Source organism: Borostomias antarcticus (genome assembly GCF_949987555.1).
Source record: "Borostomias antarcticus genome assembly, chromosome: 21".
NCBI lineage: Eukaryota > Metazoa > Chordata > Actinopteri > Stomiiformes > Stomiidae > Borostomias > Borostomias antarcticus.
Genome location: NC_140254.1, coordinates 10,389,125 through 10,409,426, shown reverse-complemented (window position 1 = coordinate 10,409,426; position 20,302 = coordinate 10,389,125). Strand labels below are relative to the sequence as shown.

Here is a 20,302-nt window from a genome sequence, read left to right as displayed (position 1 = left end):
GGCCACGCCCCCGACGTACTTCTTCATGGCGGTGTCGGAGCTCATGCCGTAGAACAGCTTGACCTTTTTGCCGTCCTTCTCGATGACCTCGCCGGAGCACTGGTCGTGTCCCGCCAGCATGCCGCCCATCATCACAAAGTCTGCCCCCGCCCCTAGAGAGAGGAGGAGGAGGAGGAGGAAGGAGGAAGATGGGGATAGGTGGAGTAAGAGAAGGAGGAGGGTAGAGGGAGAGGAAGTTGTGTGGTTTGTTTTGTTTGAAGCATTCAACATTGTATTGCTTGATATGTTGCGGTCTGTGAGACAGCGATCTTCCGCTTTTAAAGGCTCACAGTCACGCTTGCTTCAGTTTATATTATTTGGATTAAGATAGGCTACTTTAATTCAACATGGCATCGCGGAAAAACTGAGAGGCATCTGCCTGCAGGCCTACCTTCTCAAGACACAGTGTTGCTACACCACTCTCAGGACACACCATCGCCACGCCCACACCACTCTCAGGACAATGAGGCCACGCCCACACCACTCTCAGGACAATGAGGCCACGCCCACACCACTCTCAGGACAATGAGGCCACGCCGACACCACTCTCAGGCAAAAACTACCAGAGTGATTTTCACGAAACTCGGTGGAGGGGTGTAGAATGGGCCAACCTAGAGCCCATAACATTGTAGAGCCGATCCGAATAACTGGGGGGATATACGAAGGAAAATTAACATTTGTTCCACTTCAAATACACCTATTTTACTAGGATTACCATACTGCCCGGTGGCCGAATGGTTAAGGATTTGGACTGGCTGTGTGACGTCCCGGTGAGTATGACTTTTTTTTTTTTTCCGAATGATGGCTCTTTAGAATGAGGAGTCAAATTGATTTGCTGTTTTCTCAAACAATATTATCTTATCTTTCTATACATGTAAAACAAAATAATATTGGATTTATGACAAACTTCTTACTACTTCTTCTTCTTCTTTCAACGGCAGTTCGCTCCTACACTGTCCTGAGCGTGGCGGTGGGCGTGGCGGTGGTGTGGTCTGAGAGTGGTGTAGCAACCAGTGATGGGAAAAGTACACGGAATGTTTACTTGAGTAGAAGTAAAGATACCCATGTAAAAACTGACTTGAGTAAAAGTAATAAGTACTGATCCAAATATCTACTCAAGTGAAAGTGAAAGTACAGACTCTGAAATGTACTTTAAAGTATAATACAAAGTAAAAAGTAGTTTTTCGCGATCCAAAGATCACAATTCTAAATTGGTTACCTTTGTGCTGTTAAGATCAATATTGCCAGTTCTGTTCAAGAAGACCTACCAGACAAGATGGTAGTGTACTTCACTATAATGTTAGTAGCATTAGATCCATTTGTTATTCACACATCACACTTCTGTGTACTGGATGAGTTCAGGATTATCTTAACCGGGATGAAATCATACTCATAGGCCCATCTTTTAATCAACATTTTTAATAGTACAATTTCTTCTTGAAGGTTACAGTAGTGCTTTTTGTTATTCTCATGGCGTGAGCATTGAGTGGCAAAGATTTTTATCTGTAACAAAGTGCATCGTCCCATTGAACGCAAATGAATTTAAGCTGCCCACTGTGCAAATTAAATACTTACTGTCCCATTTTAATTAAATAACCAAATATAAAGGCACATATGCATGTCGTGCACATAAAACTTAAACTGCCAATGAATCAAGTTGAAGTACTCAATTACTTTAAAAGTATACTGCGTCTCCTAATTTACACAACCGTGCAATAGAACTCTACTGCATCTCCTCATTTACACAACAGTGTAGAACTCTACTGCATCTCCTCAATTACACAACAGTATAGAACTCTACTGCATCTCCTCATTTACACAACATTATAGAACTCTACTGCATCTCCTTTTTTACACAACAGTATAGAACTCTACTGCATCTCCTCATTTACACAACAGTATAGAACTCTACTGCATCTCCTCATTTACACAACAGTATAGAACTCTACTGCATCTCCTCATAATGCACGTATGTGTGTGTTTAAGTTGGAGGTGAATGTCATAAGACAAACTAAAACAATAACAAATTACCATGAGAGAGGGAGGTCCGGTAAGGATAAGATCAATCAGCACGTTCAGTTACTAAGTAAGTGAGTCCGTCCGTCAGTCAGTCAGTCTCATTCAGGCAGTCATTGTGTCTCATTCAGGCAGTCAGTCAGTCAGTCTCATTCAGGCAGTCAGTCAGTCAGTCAGTCAGTCAGTCAGTCAGTCTCATTCAGTCAGTCAGTCAGTCTCATTCAGGCAGTCAGTCTCATTCAGTCAGTCAGTCAGTCTCATTCATTCAGTCAGTCAGTCTCATTCATTCAGTCAGTCAGTCTCATTCATTCAGTCAGTCAGTCAGTCAGTCTCATTCAGGCAGTCAGTCAGTCAGTCTCATTCAGTCAGTCAGTCAGTCAGTCTCATTCAGGCAGTCAGTCAGTCAGTCTCATTCAGGCAGTCAGTCAGTCAGTCTCATTCAGGCAGTCAGTCAGTCAGTCTCATTCAGGCAGTCAGTCAGTCAGTCTCATTCAGGCAGTCAGTCAGTCAGTCTCATTCAGGCAGTCAGTCAGTCAGTCTCATTCAGTCAGTCAGTCAGTCAGTCAGTCTCATTCAGGCAGTCAGTCAGTCAGTCTCATTCATTCAGTCAGTCAGTCTCATTCAGGCAGTCAGTCAGTCAGTCTCATTCAGTCAGTCAGTCAGTCAGTCTCATTCAGGCAGTCAGTCAGTCAGTCTCATTCAGGCAGTCAGTCAGTCTCATTCAGGCAGTCAGCCAATCATCAATTAAGTTGATCAGGGAGTTCAGTTAATAAGTAAATGAGTCAGTGAGCAAAAAAGTCAGTCAGGTCAGTCACCCAATCATGTCAGTTACAGTCAGTGTGAAGGCTGGACAAAAAATCTAGAGAAATTTTGTATTCAACTTCATGAGAAGCAAACTCTCAAAGTTCTCAGGTTCCAACCTATTCCTCCGAGGTCTGAAAATCATTCCCCCTGTGCTAAAAAGTCTCTCACAGGCCGCTGAGGCAGGCAGTGGTGTGTTTAGCTTAAGGGACAAGTGACAGACAGATGGAAACATTTTCAGGCAGTCCATGGTGTCACTAGAACTTGACAGGTAGAGCTGCAATTGTTTTGCGTTACCGTCTCGTTGATCTTCTTGGTTTATCGGGAAAAAGAAGTCTTCCTCTTCCAAAGAAGGGGTAGGCTCACCCGGTCGCACTGGACTGCTCTGCTCCTTCATGTTCGCCTTGATGTAGTCCAGACCTATGAGGGGGAAAAAAAAAACCAGCTGATTCTGGTGAACAAGTCTTAGCCGATCATGCTAGCCACGCTAGCTAGACGCGGGCTAACGTCATCAGCAACAAAATTAGCACTACCACTACGGCACTAACGTTAGCAGGCCATCATCGTTTTAGCATATCTAGCCACACAAACATTGCGTAGTATCCGTTTGACTGAGCAACATGCTAGTACACTACTAAGCCTATACTTTTAACTAACGTTACGTAAGCTGTTTTGTTACAACATATATCTTAGCTAAGCTAATAATAGCTAGCAAGCTAGCTAGTTAAAACTTACCTCGATGTGTTTCCTGAGATTCGATGGAGAATTCTTGAAGGCAAGCACCTCATGCCGTTTTGGCTTGCACAGCAAGCACACCATTCGCCATGATTGGTTTTTTTCAAGCTGTTTGTTTCCCCTACAAACCCGAAAAGATCACTAAGATACGGCCATGGGTGAGGTAACTGAGGTTCTGCTCTTTCAGGCTCAGCCTGCTCTGGTTCTTCGCCATTGTCCATGGTGTGATGGATTGATCTGATCGCAGCAAGCTAACACTGACTTCCACTTCAACCCGCTCTGATGTGTCACAGTCACACTACTTAGGTCCCTAAGTTACTGACTGACTGCTGGCACTGTCGACTTGCGTGCCGTAGGCTACATGCGCGTTTTGAAATTTTAGCGGCAGCCAGGCTGATAAATCAAATGCGGATTACATGATTTACGCAAAGATACTGAAAAAAAAAATATATATATATATGTCAAAGTAACGAGCCCTTTTTAAAAATGTAGGGAGTAGAAAGTACGATATTTTTGTTTTAAATGTAGGGAGTAAAAGTAAAAAGTTGTCAGAAAAAAAAAAACTTCTTAAAAGTACAAAGTAATGGCATTTTGTACTTAAGTACAGTAACGAAGTATTTCTACTTAAGTAAATCCCATCACTGGTAGCAACACACTGTCTTGAGAAGGTAGGCCTGCAGGCAGACACTCTTGGAAAAACTTAACAGTGCAGTGACATCACCGGACTGGTTTGTCCTTTGAATTTCCCCCCCGCGATTCCGTTCTCCGTGTAGGGAAACGGCTACACTCACTGTGATTTAAAGGCCCACACAAATAATTGAACTATTAAATCGAAATAATATCAACTGAAGCAAGCGTGACCTTAACCCTTTAAGGGAAGCAGCAGTTTACGTCTGCAGGTTCCCAATAATTAGGCACACTAACCAAAAGCTTTGGCCACATCACCCGGGCAGCTGCATCCACCGTCCTGAGGAGAAATCACACAACATGAAAAATCGACTCAAACTATTAAGATGTGGCCACTTGGTCCTCCTTCAACGTCTTGAGCATCTTACTTCTAGCACAAACAGACTAGGCTACTACAAGTCCTCGACTAGACACTCGGCTGACACTTTACCTGCTCCCGCAAATAGCCTCTCTCCTCCACACTGCCAAGCAGGCGGCCGCAACTCTGTCGTCCGACCAAACATTGGAATGGCCACGAGTCACGACGCGTGACCTAAGTTCTATTAATACATCCATGGATCTAAGGGTGGTTGTTGGTGTCAGTGGTGGTTCTAGCATCTCAGAAAAGCTATCCTGGGATTTTACCGAGAATCATGCCATTAACAACAACAAAACACATCCAGTTCCGTGGACCTTGTTCAAACTAACAGAAACAGCTGTTTGCAAAAGTGTTGTGCAGAAGGGCACCTTGTTGAATCCAAGGCCACAGAAAATTCAGGCTGTTGTGGAGACAATGGGGGGTCCTACCGCGGGACGAAATAGGTGTAGACTACCTAGTAAAGTGGCCACTGCGTTCCGAATCGCATACTTCTACTACTTACTACCAGTACCTACTACAGCTGCCCTTAGAAAGTACATACAGTACTTTGCAAGCAGTAGGCATCCAATTGGGACATACTACCTTGTCATAACAACATTGCCCCTTGAAATTTGCCCACATCCGTCGCTGTCCATAACGCGACATTCGTCTACAGCTGTCGTGACTCGCACATGTGACACACATATCCGCTGCGCACAGGATTGTGGGTCAGAATAGCCAGAAAAGCGTGCTGGCTTGCATACTGCAAAATACGACCGGATGTAGTAGGACATCCTGGTATTTTTGCCATACTGCATGTGGCATACTATGTATTGGGACATACTACATCCTGTTTTGGCATACTATATAGTAGGGTAGTATGCGATTCCGAACGCAGCAGTGAACAATGGTGAAGGTGGAAGCTGCCCTCTAGTGGCTGAACAGCGCTACAGGGCAGAGTAGGCCTACAGGTCACGAAGCATGGATCCCAAATCCCATATCTTAACATTAAAGAACATCTGATAGAATTGAATAGATTTATAGATACAAGTCCTGAGGGGGAATATGGATGGCAGTCTCACAGAGATGATGTGCCCCTTGAGTCCGTGGGCTGAGTCCGCGCACTCTATGACAGCGCTGAGCTGAGGGTAGCCGACTCCCGTCTTGATTCGAGTGGTACACACAGACCCTGCAGAACACACACACACACAAACACACACACGACACTCAGAAGTTACACTATAGAAAAATACAGTCACACACACACGCACTGTATGAATGTCTAGTAGTTTCTACTGACAGTAGTAGTAGTATCTGTCTTACTCCAATAGAAGCTAAAGTCATAAATCACAGTAGTTATTGCTGTCTACTGTGAAATAGGTGGACCTAAGTATTGCCCATGGAACTTTGTGTGTGTGTGTGTGTGTGTGTGTGTGTGTATGTGTCACTCCTCGTCCCCGCCCCCCGGGTTCTGCCCACCGCCCACCTGGCCCGATGCCCACTTTGATGATGTCAGCGCCGGACAGGATGAGCTCCTCCACCATCTCGCCCGTCACCACGTTGCCAGCCTGCCCGGGAAGCAAACACGCTGACACAGGGCTACAAAAGGCTCCGTTCCATTTCTAACGTTCCACTTCCTCGGTAGCTGGCTGTGCTTTCATTTGCTGTACTTCTCCACTCTGTTCAATTGATTTGACTTTCCTGAGGTGATCTACGATCAACATGGATGCAAACATGCCTGATTTAGAGAGGGGGCTTATTTTCACCTGTAGACTCCTGGCCAGGTAGTCCAGGTAGATGAAAGAATGAGCCTAGCTGCCTCCACCGGAGCATATGGTAAATGGACTGCTGCTTATATAGCGCTTTTCCACCTTAGCGGCACTCACAGCGCTTTACAATGGCCTCTCATTCACCCATACACACACACATTCACACACCAATGGAGGTAGCTGCCATGCAAGGTGCTAGCCTGCCCACTGGGGTTCAGTGTCTTGCCCAAGGACACTTCAACATGTGGACCGGCGGAGGCGGGATTCGAACCGCCGACCCTACGATCATTGGACGACCCACTCTACCACTGAGCCACAGTCACCCCACAATACTATACAATACAATACAATTCTATAAGCAAGCACTCGCTGTTTCATATCCTTTTGAGTCATTTTTGCCTAGCATTTTTTTTGAGCCACTTTTCATAGTGCGATGGTGGGCCCGGTTCTGCCCAAGTAGTCTTCTCACCATGATGGTGTGGCTGGGGAACTTTTCTCTGACGGTTTTGACAAACTCCACAAAGTACTCGGAGTATCCGTTGGCCACGTCCAGACAGATGTACTTGATGTCGGGCACGGCCTCCAGGATGGCACACAGCTTCTCCAAGTCAGCCTGGCCACTGCCCGAGCTGACCGCCATGTGCTGCAGGAACACACACACACACACACACACACACACACACAAGTAATGCTACTAATGTTAGGATGTGTAAGGACACGTACACGCACACGTACACAAACTGTGCAGATCTATTACCTCTAAGCATTCTGGGTGTTCAGCAGCAAAGTTCTTCCACTCATCCACAGAGTAGTGTTTGTGAATGGCTGTGAAGAGAGTGTGCTGGAGAGAGAGAGGGAGGGAGAGAGGGAGGGAGAGAGAGGGAGAGAGAGAGACAGAGGGAGAGAGAGAGAGAGACAGAGAGAGAGAGGGAGAGAGAGAGAGAGAATGACTAGAATTACCACATCATTTTGCAGAATCATTCATTTTGTTGACAGATTTACATGGATGCCTCTGTCTGGCGGCCTGTTTGGCAGTGTGTCACTCTGCTGTTCCTCTCCCCCTCTGTCTCTCTGCTCACATTACTGCACCTTACATTCCATTACAGTCATTTAGCAGCCACTTTTATTCAAAGCGACTTACAATAATTGCATTTAACGTAGGTAATCAGTGTTCTTCTGCTTGCCAGAAGTGCATCTCCCTTCTAAACGAGTGACTAAGGGCATAATGTAGTGCTTAAGCCAAAGTGCAAGAGCAATCCCGCTAAGTAAGAAAGCCTGCCCACCTTGCTGAGCACCTGGGCCATCTGGAAGGTTCCTGTGGTGTCCATGTTGGCAGCGATGATAGGGATGCCATTGTAGGTCTGTTTGGAGTTCCGGAATGTGAAAGTCCTCTGCAGGTCAACCTGAAATGGAGACGAGTGTTTAACATGAAACAACGATGCTAAGGTCTCTGTTGAAAATACAGCTAGCAGGTTAGCGGTTATTAATGGGGATGGGTCAATTATGAACGTGGAGCTACTTTACCCACAGAATATAAACAGGGAGAGTCTTGTTATGTTTATCCTCCACTGGTGTCTTTACTATGGCTTGCCTTCGTGTGACACACATGCACACACACAAGCAGACATACACACATGCACGCAGACCTACACACACACACGCTCGCACGCACACACACACTCTCTCTACCATAAAAACACACACACTCCTTGGTAATGTTGGTAATGTGAGCTTGAGTGTGAGGTTGATGTGATTATCTTCTTCAGCAGTGTGTGTCTGGTTTCCTGAGACAAGACAGACACAGTTATCGAGTGTACTGCATCAGATCATGGAAAAATCCAACAGTCTGACAATGATTAGACAGTCATGTTGTGAACTTGTCCTTTTGCAAATGGTTCATTGTGAAGCTATAGATAGAGCCAATGTCGAAGACGTTTTGCTTAGTTGATCCTGCATTCATTCCAGAGTCCCACCATGGATACGGTGGTCATAGCACATACTGAATCATTTAGACTAGGTGACCTGTAACATCACAAGAGAGAGAGACCCAATATATAAACTACAATAGCTCTCTAAGGTGCCAGCCTCTGTCTCTTTGACAGACCCTCGTTGTAAATAAGAAGGTTATTTAGTCAGAATGAATTGAGGCAAGCTTTTTAGTGCAGGAACAAACCCTCAAAAAGAGCCTTAGTTTTTGAGACACCCCTATCTGGGGTAGAACAAAACCTGACCTTGTTTTTCATATCTGATGTTCCCTTCATGAAATGGATTGTCAAAAGTTTTACTTTTACTGCAAAAGTCATGAAATTTATCCGTGAAGTGATTCACCACATAAGCAAAAAAAAAAAAAGCAAAAAATGCCTACCCTGAAAGAGTGAGTTCCAAGTTACTCCTTTGTCATTTTCTACCTGATGGTTGTTTTTACATCATACTTGCACAGATGGTCTACAGGTAGTGTCCCTACATCCCAAAGCAACCAGGATGACAATATTTGGTTCTATTGTGAATCAGCAGCCTTTTATATAAGGCCTAATTATAGGTGGAAATAGCAGGATTATTCACTTTAAATCCTGGTCCTACTCTTCTATCAGGGGTAGAACAAAACCTGACCTTGTTTTTTCATAACTTTCACTTGTCCCCTTCATGAAATTAATGATCAAACGTTTTACTTTTAATCATGAAGTCATGAAATTCTTCAATAAAGTGATTCACCACATTTGCAAAAAAAAGTGCAGCAAAGTCCAAAAACGTATGGGTCAAGTGGATGTAGCAGAATACACCAGCTAGTATGTGCCATATCTAATGAGAAATAAAATCAAACAATTAGTTTAATCAGTTCCATTTAATATATTTTCGCATTTCATCCCCACACTAACAAGCTAATAGGTATCATGTGACACTGTCACTGTAAAAGAAGCAATATTTTATGGGATCCACATTTCATCCCAACACCCCCTGGTACAGTTCCAGGCAAGGAGAGCGGGGTGAGGGGGTGAATTAACGAGCTTCCCGCTAAAGTAGAAAAGATCGTCACTGCTGTGCTGGAGTACATTTCTCCCAGCAGGTAATCAATAAGCCAGAGAGCATCTGCTGAGAACTACAGACTGCTCCTGTCTCGCTTAATAATGGGAGTCTCTCTCTCTCTCTCTCGTTCTCTCTCTCTCTCTCTCTCTCTCTCTCTCTCTCTCTCTCTCTCTCTCTCTATCGCTTGTCTTTATACTCTTTCTGTCACCCCATATTTTCCCTTCCTCCTCTCAGCACCTATCCTGTCTGCATGTAGACATCAGTTATAACATTCTCTCTCTCTCTCTCTCTCTCTCTCTCTCTCTCCCTCCCTCCCTCTCTCTGTGGTGAATAGTGGTGTGATGGAGGTCTTGTGGTCCAGTGAGGTGTCTGGCTGGCTGCAGACTGACCGGTGCTGTGGGAGATGGTGTCTGTAGAGAGTTATGTCTGACTACCCAGCAGCTACAGCCGGAGACCGTGTGAGCGGTCAGTCACAGGCCGGCCACAGAGCCCCTTAAACCCTGAATGAAGGGAGTGGACGAAGGGATGGAGGAAGCAGGTGGGGCGGAAGGAAGGAAGCCGAGGGATTTACGTATGTAGGGGTTTCACAGAATAGTCGACTAGTCGACTGTCAAAACCATGACCAAAACTAGTTGACACTGTGTCATTGTAGACTAATCGCTCATCTTCCCATACAATTCCCATAGTGCTTTTCACACAGTATATATAGCCACTTAACCTGATGCGCCAGGTGGCTTGCTTCGCATTAACCATCTGGGAACTCTCCGTTGGAAACTGTTTGGGAAAGGACGGTCACTTTCAGAAATACTTGGCAGGTGATTGGATGAAGGCCGTCACAAACTGGCCTGAGTCCCCTCACCTCTCTTCCCTACACACCAGGTCCAGACAACATGGCCTATTCCTTGACCCACCAGCAGCTCCGACTGGCCCTGACCAGCCCTGACCAGCCCAGACCAGCCCAGACCAGCCCTGACCAGCCCTGACCAGACCAGACCAGACCAGACCAGACCAGCCCAGACCAGACCAGACCAGACCAGACCAGACCAGACCAGCCCTGACCAGCCCTGACCAGACCAGACCAGACCAGACCAGACCAGACCAGACCAGACCAGACCAGACCTGACCAGACCTGACCAGCCCTGACCAGACCAGACCAGACCAGACCAGACCAGCCCTGACCAGACCAGACCAGACCAGACCAGACCAGACCAGATCAGACCAGCCCTGACCAGACCAGACCAGACCAGACCAGCCCAGACCAGCCCTGACCAGACCAGACCAGACCAGACCAGACCAGACCAGCCCTGACCAGACCAGCCCTGACCAGACCAGACCAGACCAGACCAGCCCTGACCAGACCAGACCAGCCCTGACCAGACCAGACCTGACCAGCCCTGACCAGCCCCCCCAGTCAGTCCACTCAGGGGCGGCTGAAGTGTCGAGGCCAAACTCTCTCATCAGAAGACCCAGAGACGGTTCTGCCGACACCGTGGGGTTCTACTGACGTCCGGGGTCAACCCTTTAGACCTCAACTGGACAAGTATGAGAGAGAGAGAAGGGCTGGGAGGGGAGAGGGGGAGGGATGGAGGGATGAGGTCAGGGAGAGAGAGAGAGAGAAGGAAGAAGGCAGGTAGGCTGCATCGCTGGGTCCATTAGGGGGGAGGGAGGGGGGCAGGGAAAGAGGGAGAGATAGATGGAAAGAAGGAAGGAAAGAAAGCAATTTAACCAATTCAGCAATCCAAGCCAGACACGAAGAGGGAACCCAGAAGACATCGATACACACACACAAACACACACACACACACACACAAACACACACACACACGTGCGCTCCATTGACTTTGCTGCAGTGGCTTATAGAGGAGATGGCGTGAAGGGAAGGAGAGAAAGAGGTGTCCAGGAAGGAGGGAGAGAGAGAAAGAGGTCTCCGGGAAGGAGGGAGAGAGAGAAAGAGGTGTCCAGGAAGGAGGGAGAGAGAGAAAGAGGTCTCCAGGAAGGAGGGAGAGAGAGAAAGAGGTCTCCGGGAAGGAGGTATAGAGAGAACAGAGCCTCTAAGCTGACATCTGTAATTCCATCCTGCATTGATCAATACTGATGACATCAGAAACCATGTCTTCTCATATCTATACATACAGCAAACAGTGACTCAGCTACAATTATTTTTTCCTGTAGAGATGCAAGATTTTGTGAGATATATATTGCATATTCTGTATGAAATGCATTTTAGTATACATGCCATTAAGTAAAACCCTTGATACCTGAAGGGTATATAATACTGTAGCTTGAATTACCGGGAGAGTTTGATGCTGTAATGATAAGGGACAGAAGAGCTGAGCAGTGATGCAGCATGTGTGTGTGTGTGTGTGTGTGTGTGTGTGTGTGTGTGTGTGTGTGTGTGTGTGTGTGTGTGTGTGTGTGTGTGTGTCTGAGGCCCAAACAGCCCGATGCTACCCAGGGACATCAGACTACTAGAGACCAGAGAATGAGATAGCAGATGGATGAAAAAGATGCTTCATCCCCTGACAGTACACACTCAAATCTACAATAGTCTGCTATATGTGTGTGTGTGTGTGTGTGTGTGTGTGTGTGTGTGTGTGTGTGTGTGTGTGTGTGTTGATTCTGTCCTCTCTCGTTCGTTGTTAGCACTCCGTTTCTTCAGACTATTTTTAAAAAGGTTTCCCAAGAGGCTTTGCTGTCTCATGTTGCTCTCACATGTTGACCTGCTCTGCACTGCGTCGGCTAAGACCAGAGTCCTCTCACACGGGCCCGTCCAACACAGCTACAGTCCAGTAGAGCTCAACTTAGCTCTGCTCACTTCAGAGTGATACTGTCACAGGCAGGCAGAGCTAAAAACTCACGCAGGCTAAACTAGCCTTGTTCTCATACGGGCCTGAGCATTGTGAAGTGAGGTCTCGCTAACCTTAGGGAAGGTCACTTACTGCCTTGTTCACTCTTGCACTCTCTCTCTCTCTCTCTCTCTCTCTCTTTCTTTCTCCCCCTAATACTACCTTTTTACACGCACAAATATACCCCAAAAAATTCTGAACTCACAGAAAAGACATCATAAAACAGTCATAGACTTTATGCTTTCAGCTCAGGCATCTATCTACCTACCTATACACTGATAGGCACTGCTAATGGTTGCAAAGGCTCTAATACACACACGCAATACTGTCACTAAAAACACTAGAATGCTTTTGTCTCCTGCTGAGGCTAAGGGTTTTGCAAGGGAGGGTATAGCAAGCCAAGAGGGACAAACCCCACAGAGATACACTGGCATTGTATTATTAATAGACCTGTGTTGCTCCGTAGCCACCTACCTCTGACCTACTCTTCAGACTACTCCTCTTGGGCCTGAAGAGGACGTCTTTGAAGTCCAGCTTGAGATCGGCGTCAACGCGAGGCATCTCGGCGGTCCGGCGGGCCCGGCTGAAGAAGGAGGATGAGGATGAGGAGGATGAGGAGGAGGAAGAAGGGGAAGCGGCTCGCGCGAGGAAGGCAGCGGCGGTCGGCAGTCCGAAGCCCCAGCCACCAAACCCGAGCCTCCGGGCAAACAGCGTATTTATAGTATGAAGGGGCCCAGCCCAGCCCTGGCCCCCATGGCTTTATTTGGCCTGGACTCTCCCTCTTTTCCCTTGTCCCTTCTCTCTCTCTCTCTCTCTCCCCTCCTCTCCTCTGCCTCTCTCGCTCCCTCTCTTCCCCTCCCTCCCCGGGCGCCGGAATGGCAGCGGCGGCGGCAGCTGCATGGAGCTCTGCTGTCCGGGCAGCTGACACACACACACACACACACACACATTGCAGTGGGTTCCCGACACTGCAGCACTATAGAGCGCATCCACTGTCCACCGGGGGGCGCTGCACCCACTGTGCTGCTGGAAGGCAGTGATATCAATAGCAACCACAGAGAGAGCAGAGGGAGGGGGCTTTGAGAGAGAGAGAGAGAGAGAGAGAGAGAGAGCAGGGGGAGGGGGCTTTGAGAGAGAGAGAGAGAGAGAGAGAGAGAGAGAGCAGGGGGAGGGGGCTTTGAGAGAGAGAGAGAGAGACAGAGAGAGAGAGAGAGAGAGAGCAGGGGGAGGGGGCTTTGAGAGAGAGAGAGAGAGAGAGAGAGAGCAGGGGGAGGGGGCTTTGAGAGAGAGAGAGACAGAGAGAGAGAGAGAGAGAGAGCAGGGGGAGGGGGCTTTGAGAGAGAGAGAGAGAGAGAGAGAGAGCAGGGGGAGGGGGCTTTGAGAGAGAGAGAGAGAGAGAGAGACAGAGAGAGCAGGGGGAGGGGGCTTTGAGAGAGAGAGAGAGAGAGAGAGAGAGAGAGAGACGGAGAGAGAGCAGGGGTAGGGGGCTTTGAGAGAGAGAGAGAGAGAGAGAGAGAGAGAGAGAGAGAGAGAGAGCAGGGTTAGGGGGCTTTGAGAGAGAGAGACAGAGAGAGAGAGAGAGAGAGAGCAGGGGTAGGGGGCTTTGAGAGAGAGACAGAGAGAGAGAGAGAGAGAGAGAGAGCAGGGGGAGGGGGCTTTGAGAGAGAGAGAGAGAGAGAGAGAGAGCAGGGGGAGGGGGCTTTGAGAGAGAGAGAGAGAGAGAGAGAGAGAGAGAGAGTGGGGGGAGGAGGGGGGGGGCTGGCTGTGGGGTGGCAGGGAGAAGGAGATGTGATATGGGAGGAGGACGGTGGAAGGGAGGAAAGACTTGGACATGTGTCTGGTATGTCAAGGACACTGCCACAGTGTGATTTTGTTGGCCGAAATTTTCATTCTGACCACAAGATGTCCTCATAGCTCCTCAAAACTACTCCAACAATGGAACTTCGTATCAGTCCAAATTTTAAGAAGTGGTTGTAAAGAGAGTAATAAAATAAAATAGCACTCTGACATGTCAACTCCAAACTTGACCTCTGTTCAACGAATGGTTGCCGTACATGGTCTGATAACGCTCTACAGTCAATGTCAACCAAGGGGGTGATAAACCTATCTAGCACTTTCACCTTCTGACCACTTTGTCATAAGGAACAGAATTACACTGGCCGGCATAGATAAGCTCATTATCCAAGGAGATAAGAAGATAACTAGTCTGCGAATACAGACTGTTCGTATTCTGTGAAACCTGTGTCAGCATGCCTTGTTGGAGATTTCAGGTGTGTGTGTGTGTGTCTGTGTGTTTATGGTATTGCGGAGGTCATAGAAGTAGGTGAAAGTGTGTGCAGCCACAGCTTGGTGTGTAACACTGTAACAGCTATTGTGTTCATTTGTGTCTGTGTGAACTGTGCTTCTCTGATGACTAACTTTCCCAAGAGCTGTGGCTTTGCCACCATAAGCTATTGAACTTCTCATATAAAGGATAAATTTTTTCATAAATAAAAGAATGCAGGGTATTTGAGCTCCTTCAGCCACTCTACAAGGACAGACAAGGCGGGACTGAGAAAGAGAGAGAGACAACCACATGGTTTGAATTCTCCAAGCACAGGAAGAACATTTTGTACCCGAAGAGACTTTTCAAGAACACACAGCTCAGTGGCCTGCCCAGCTCAGACCCTATTAGTGTGTCACTGACTGATTATGTCATCAAGAGGGGACCACTGTTTATAGATGAAAACTGTTTAATACCAAAGTGCCTGTCGGACAAACATGGAACATTCTCTCACTGGGTCTAGAGGCCAAAACTATACAGAGTCAGAGTCTTTCATGTTAGCTTCTTGATGAGTTAGATTTTTCATAAATATGAGTTCAGTTTTGCTTACTGAAGCACTAGAGATAGGAGGGCTTGCAAGAGGGCATGACTGTACATGGGGAGGAATGTGATAGACTTCTGCCTACTTACTGTATGCTGACTTCACAGTGTTGTTTTTTGACTTGGCTCATCCTATAAGTGGTTGTTCGATATTTATATGATAATGACATGTTGTAAATGCCTGTTATTTTAACCAAAATACATTTAGTATCTCAATCACAGACTTGGATACATTAATGACCTTTACTTATTTATAAGACATTAAACTGTGCTCCTGTTTTTTGCGGCCTTAACACCACGCCCAGGGGCAACAGTTGAAAATTTGCTTTAAGATAATTCTGACATAGTTATAGTCATGTTTTTAATGTGTGATGTTGATTAATATGTACTGTCCCTGTACAAATAAAATTGTAAATAAATGAATTGTAAGTGTAGGCTTTAGGTAACACTTTATATTAAAGGAGTAGTAAAGGGAAAATCATGTTCAGCCGTTTAGCTGTTTTAAGGTTACTTATGATCATATACAATGGTTCAGATCAAAACGTTGACAAAACTAACACTTTTGAGAAAGTCTGATAATTGCTCTACCACCGTTTTGGTCATACAATGGATGTGGGTGGGCACCGTGAAAAATCATTCAAAAACATGTTAAACTCTCAATTTCAAAAACAGGAAACTCACCGAGGTGTCCATGACTGCGTTGCGTGGCTGTGCGCAGGTGTTATGAATGAAAATCTTACTTGGTTTAGTTTAGATTTCAAGAACATGCTGAGTGGTCGGTCAAGCTGGTTTCAAACAAAGACAATAGGTTTATTCTGATGTTTACGTTTTGCATAGCGGACTCTGAAAACAGGAAGTGCTTCCTTCAGACAGAGTGGTGAATCTGACTTGGGAGTGATACCTTATAACGTGAGAAAGTATGTAGTTTCAGGATGAAGAGGACAGGGAAGTGATGTCACACAGAAACAATTTGTTGAACAGTCAGGTAGGAAAACAAATAAAAGAACAAAATCATGTAGGTGACATTGGTAAGACTGAAATTTCATTAACAGTGTGTGTGCAGGTGTGTGTGAGCAGGTGTGTGTGTGCAGGTGTGTGTGCGCAGGTGTGTGTGCGCAGGTGTGTGTGAGCAGGTGTGTGTTTGCACAGGTGTGTGTGCGCAGGTGTGTGCGCGCAGGTGTGTGTGCGCAGGTGTGTGTGAGCAGGTGTGTGAGCAGGTGTGTGTGTGCAGGTGTGTGTGTGCAGGTGTGTGTGCGCAGGTGTGTGTGAGTATGGGGTGTGATTCGTGCCAGCGTAACAAACACTCAGTGCTTTCGTCGCCTGCATTGCGTGTATAAAGGTACTTTGGCGAGCTGATTAATAGGCGTGCATATACGCACGCGTTACGAGTCGCTCGCATTTTCAGAGGGTGACGTGTAAAAATTGCCATGCCACTTTTGCGCACATGCATGTAACGTTTGCACGCTCGTGTTAAGTCAGCGGGCACTAGAAGCTGCGAGCGGGGCTCATTTGTCCATATTGAATAAAAATTAAGAATATTTATTTGCACTCAATCAAATTCCAGGACCCTCCTTGCATAACCTTTCCTAGATATGTGTCGTTTTATCTCCACTATCGCTACATTTTCAAATAAGAGCGCGCATCATCAACTGGTGCTGACGGTGCTGCAGCGCCCTCTATTGACAAGAAACACGTGTATCTGAACATTTGTTTTAAATTGCGAAGAAAGAGTCATTCAGATATTAGGCTTTATTAAAAACAAGTTGCTTAACATGTGCGAATTCCATTTATTGAGAATGCATTACCAATTGGCAAGGACGAGATTAGAACCAGCTATGATTTAAAGGCAACTGACCTTACACGTGCGGCCGCTAACACGTCTGCTGCGCTAGCAAGGCACTGGCACGTTTGACACGTCGCTATGCAATTTCTGCACACATTACAAGACGTACGTACGTACGTACATCTATGATTTTACCAAACTGTCATGTGTAGTGTTGGTGTCGCATATGTGAGGCGCATCTAACCTGTAGTGTTGCCGTCACGCACACGATGCGCAATACGTGTAAACAACATGTGCACAGCGTCTGCGTTACAGGTACGTTACAGCTATGAGACGTCTGTCTCTCCATTGTTTGTCAATGGAAATTATACACGTGCGTTTAGACGTTTGATGTCATCGCGTCTTCTTAAGTAGGCGCAAGTCAAGCGTTTCAGTATGGTGTGCTGGCACTAATGCATTCTCAATAAATGGAATTCGCACATGTTAAGCAACTTGTTTTTAATAAAGCCTAATATCTGAATGACTCTTTCTTCGCAATTTAAAACAAATGTTCAGATACACGTGTTTCTTGTCTATCTATTTCTAAATAAAATAAATCAAATGTAGGTAAATTACCAGATGTCGTTTTGAAGCCAAATTTTATTCAAACATTGGTCCACAAAAAAACACATATAGAATAATGTAAAACTGCAAATAAAAATGAATCGAAATAAACAATAGGCCTACAGGTCTTTCTTTGGGTAGGAGGACTATGCCGTCAACTCAAGATGAGCTGGAGCGAGAAAAGACCCACTTCTGTGGTGGCGCGGGAAGGCCCAACGCTTCCCCAGACTGTAGGCTACCAGGTTGCAAATCGCTACCACTGTTTCAACTAATTTGTAACATTCAAAGCAATCACCTGATATTATAGAAATTATTAAATCAGTTGTGTAGTGTTCAGCTCAAATGAAACCATTTTGCAGTATCAATGCATTCATTTTTTTGCCTATAGGCCAGCCTACACCAGGCTGAACACTTTCAAATGTAGCCTACAATTCGTTTGGCTATTTTTTTTGCACAATAGGCCTATTATTTCGATTTATTTTTATTTGCACTGTTTATATACATTATTCGTGATTCATCAATGGAAAGCATGATTGAAAATATTGCTCGTGTTTCCTCCCTCACAGAAAAAGACTGTCTCATTCTCTCTGTCTCTCAGAGCGGGTCTCCTGGCGCGCGTGGCTATGTTGCGCAATACCTGCTTTGTGTTGCGCAATACCTGCTCCGAGAGCGAGTGAGACAGATATCTCTTCTGATATTTAGGAATAGCGGAATTAATAATGATTAAGTTGAGTCTTACAAGCCTAACATTTGGTAACGAACTATAGCAATACATGTGCTTCATTGTTTTTGATTTAGGTGATTGTCATCATTTTGCACATAATTATAACACATAGCCTACATTATGCTACAAATATAAATATAAATCACCCGCCTGCGACATCTGCTGACAGAAAAGAGCACTGCAGTCTAGACAAATGGCCGAAATGTAAACATGTGATAAAAACGCTGATATCTAGGAAAAGTAATGAAAGGAGGGTCCTTGAATTTGATCGAGTGCAAACAATTATCATTTTTATTCACTTGTGTTCAAATTACCACCACTTGGTGCTTCTAGTGCTCGCAGTTAACACGTAAAGGCGTGTGCACGCGTGTTCTATTTTTCTAGTTTTGAACGTTGGCACGGCACTTTTGACACGTCACTCCTAATATGTGCATCAAATACCTGACACCTAACACTACACCTTATAGTTTGATCAAACGAATAAGCGTGCGTATAGACACACGTTTGTGTGGTTTGCTAATATTATAGCGTGACGTGTGGAACGTGCCATGCCAACGTACGCAACAGACGTTTAAACGCCCGCACGTGTTAAGGCTGGCATGCCATGGTTTGACTCCTAAAACTGAAGCACATCTAGCATAATATTTTACAATGAAAAGCAAGGTCAATTTATAGGCTACACAGGACGCATAATTACGCACAGCTGGATTGATAATCATTAGGCTATGGAGCCCATCCTAGTTGATTGTAGGCTAATTAGTGTAGCCTACACTCACAATCCCTTTTGCGCCATAGCCTACTGTATGTCAAAATACAAAATACATTCTTATACTATTATAGCCTACGTGTTTTTGTGCTGATCCTCAGCACCCCTATGCTACAGCTAATTGATGATGCGCGCTCTTATTTGAAAATGTAGCGATAGTGGAGATAAAACGACACATATCTAGGAAAAGTTATGCAAGGAGGGTCCTGGAATTTGATTGAGTGCAAATAAATATTCTTAATTTTTATTCAATATGGACAAATGAGCCCCGCTCGCAGCTTCTAGTGCCCGCTGACTTAACACGAGCGTGCAAACGTTACATGCATGTGCGCAAAAGTGGCATGGCAGTTTCTACACGTCACCCTCTGAGAATGCGAGCGACTCGTAACGCGTGCGTATATGCACGCCTATTAATCAGCTCGCCAAAGTACCTTTATACACGCAATGCAGGCGACGAAAGCACTGAGTGTTTGTTACGCTGGCACGAATCACACCTCATAGTGTGAGCAGGTGTGTGTGTGTGCAGGTGTGTGTGTGCAGGTATGTGTGAGCAGGTGTGTGTGAGCAAGTGTGTGTGCGCAGGACATGTTTGGTATTGCGACATAGATCAAGAGCTTTATGCCAGCTTCATAGCTGCTGGAGGATGTGAAGGCCATGGCTGATCATGTGACCATCCAGAATGCTCCCAAGGTAAGACATAATATCCTGATAAATGAGGCACTATCATTATCCTTTACTATGGATGTATTTGCTGTGCAAAACAGCTTTGTTTTAGCTGTTATCCGTTTAGACCATAGCACACCTGATTCTAATTAACTGCTCGGCATGTAAAGGCCAGGGTATGCTTTTACTTTTCCTTATATCCTTGTATATGCCATATATATATAGTTTTTATTCATTATTTATTCATATTTGCTCGATCAATAAGAGTTTTACACAGTCTGCATGTCTTCTAACAGAGAGGTAGAGAGAGGTGTGAGTGTGGAATTTGGACTGTTGCTTGCTTGAGGCATAATTTCCAGTTTCATTTGGACAGTCTGTTCAGTGTTCCCCAGTTTTTGTTTGAATTTAATATTTTATGAACTGTATGATAAACAAACTGTAGGCTATTAGGTGATAATTATCATATGCAGAGTGCAGAATGCTCCTTTATTAAGCTTTTACTCAGCTACTATCTACTACTGATCTAAGCCTATGGCTAACAAAAACAATTCAATCATGTGACTTTGTCTGCATGGACCTATGAGGTACTAATAAAATAGCCTAGGGAGCAGCTATGGTCTCTGAAATCCAGTTTTGCTTCGACTAG

At 45.6% G+C, this 20,302-nt stretch overlaps 1 protein-coding gene across 1 annotated transcript in view; it reads right to left on the bottom strand.

The window, feature by feature from the left end:
• The window catches only part of gmpr (guanosine monophosphate reductase), a gene marked incomplete at both ends in the record, with an annotated part of 13,620 nt that extends 805 nt beyond the window's left edge, over positions 1-12,815 (bottom strand). The window contains 8 exons of the mRNA XM_084455433.1: positions 1-152; positions 4,516-4,558; positions 5,698-5,804; positions 6,102-6,183; positions 6,854-7,027; positions 7,142-7,225; positions 7,668-7,787; positions 12,729-12,815. The exon at positions 1-152 is cut by the window's left edge and continues 8 nt beyond it. Coding sequence (XP_084311559.1) covers positions 1-152; positions 4,516-4,558; positions 5,698-5,804; positions 6,102-6,183; positions 6,854-7,027; positions 7,142-7,225; positions 7,668-7,787; positions 12,729-12,815 — 849 coding nt within the window. The remainder of the gene's footprint in view (positions 153-4,515; positions 4,559-5,697; positions 5,805-6,101; positions 6,184-6,853; positions 7,028-7,141; positions 7,226-7,667; positions 7,788-12,728) is intronic.
• Between the last annotated feature and the right edge of the window lie 7,487 nt (positions 12,816-20,302).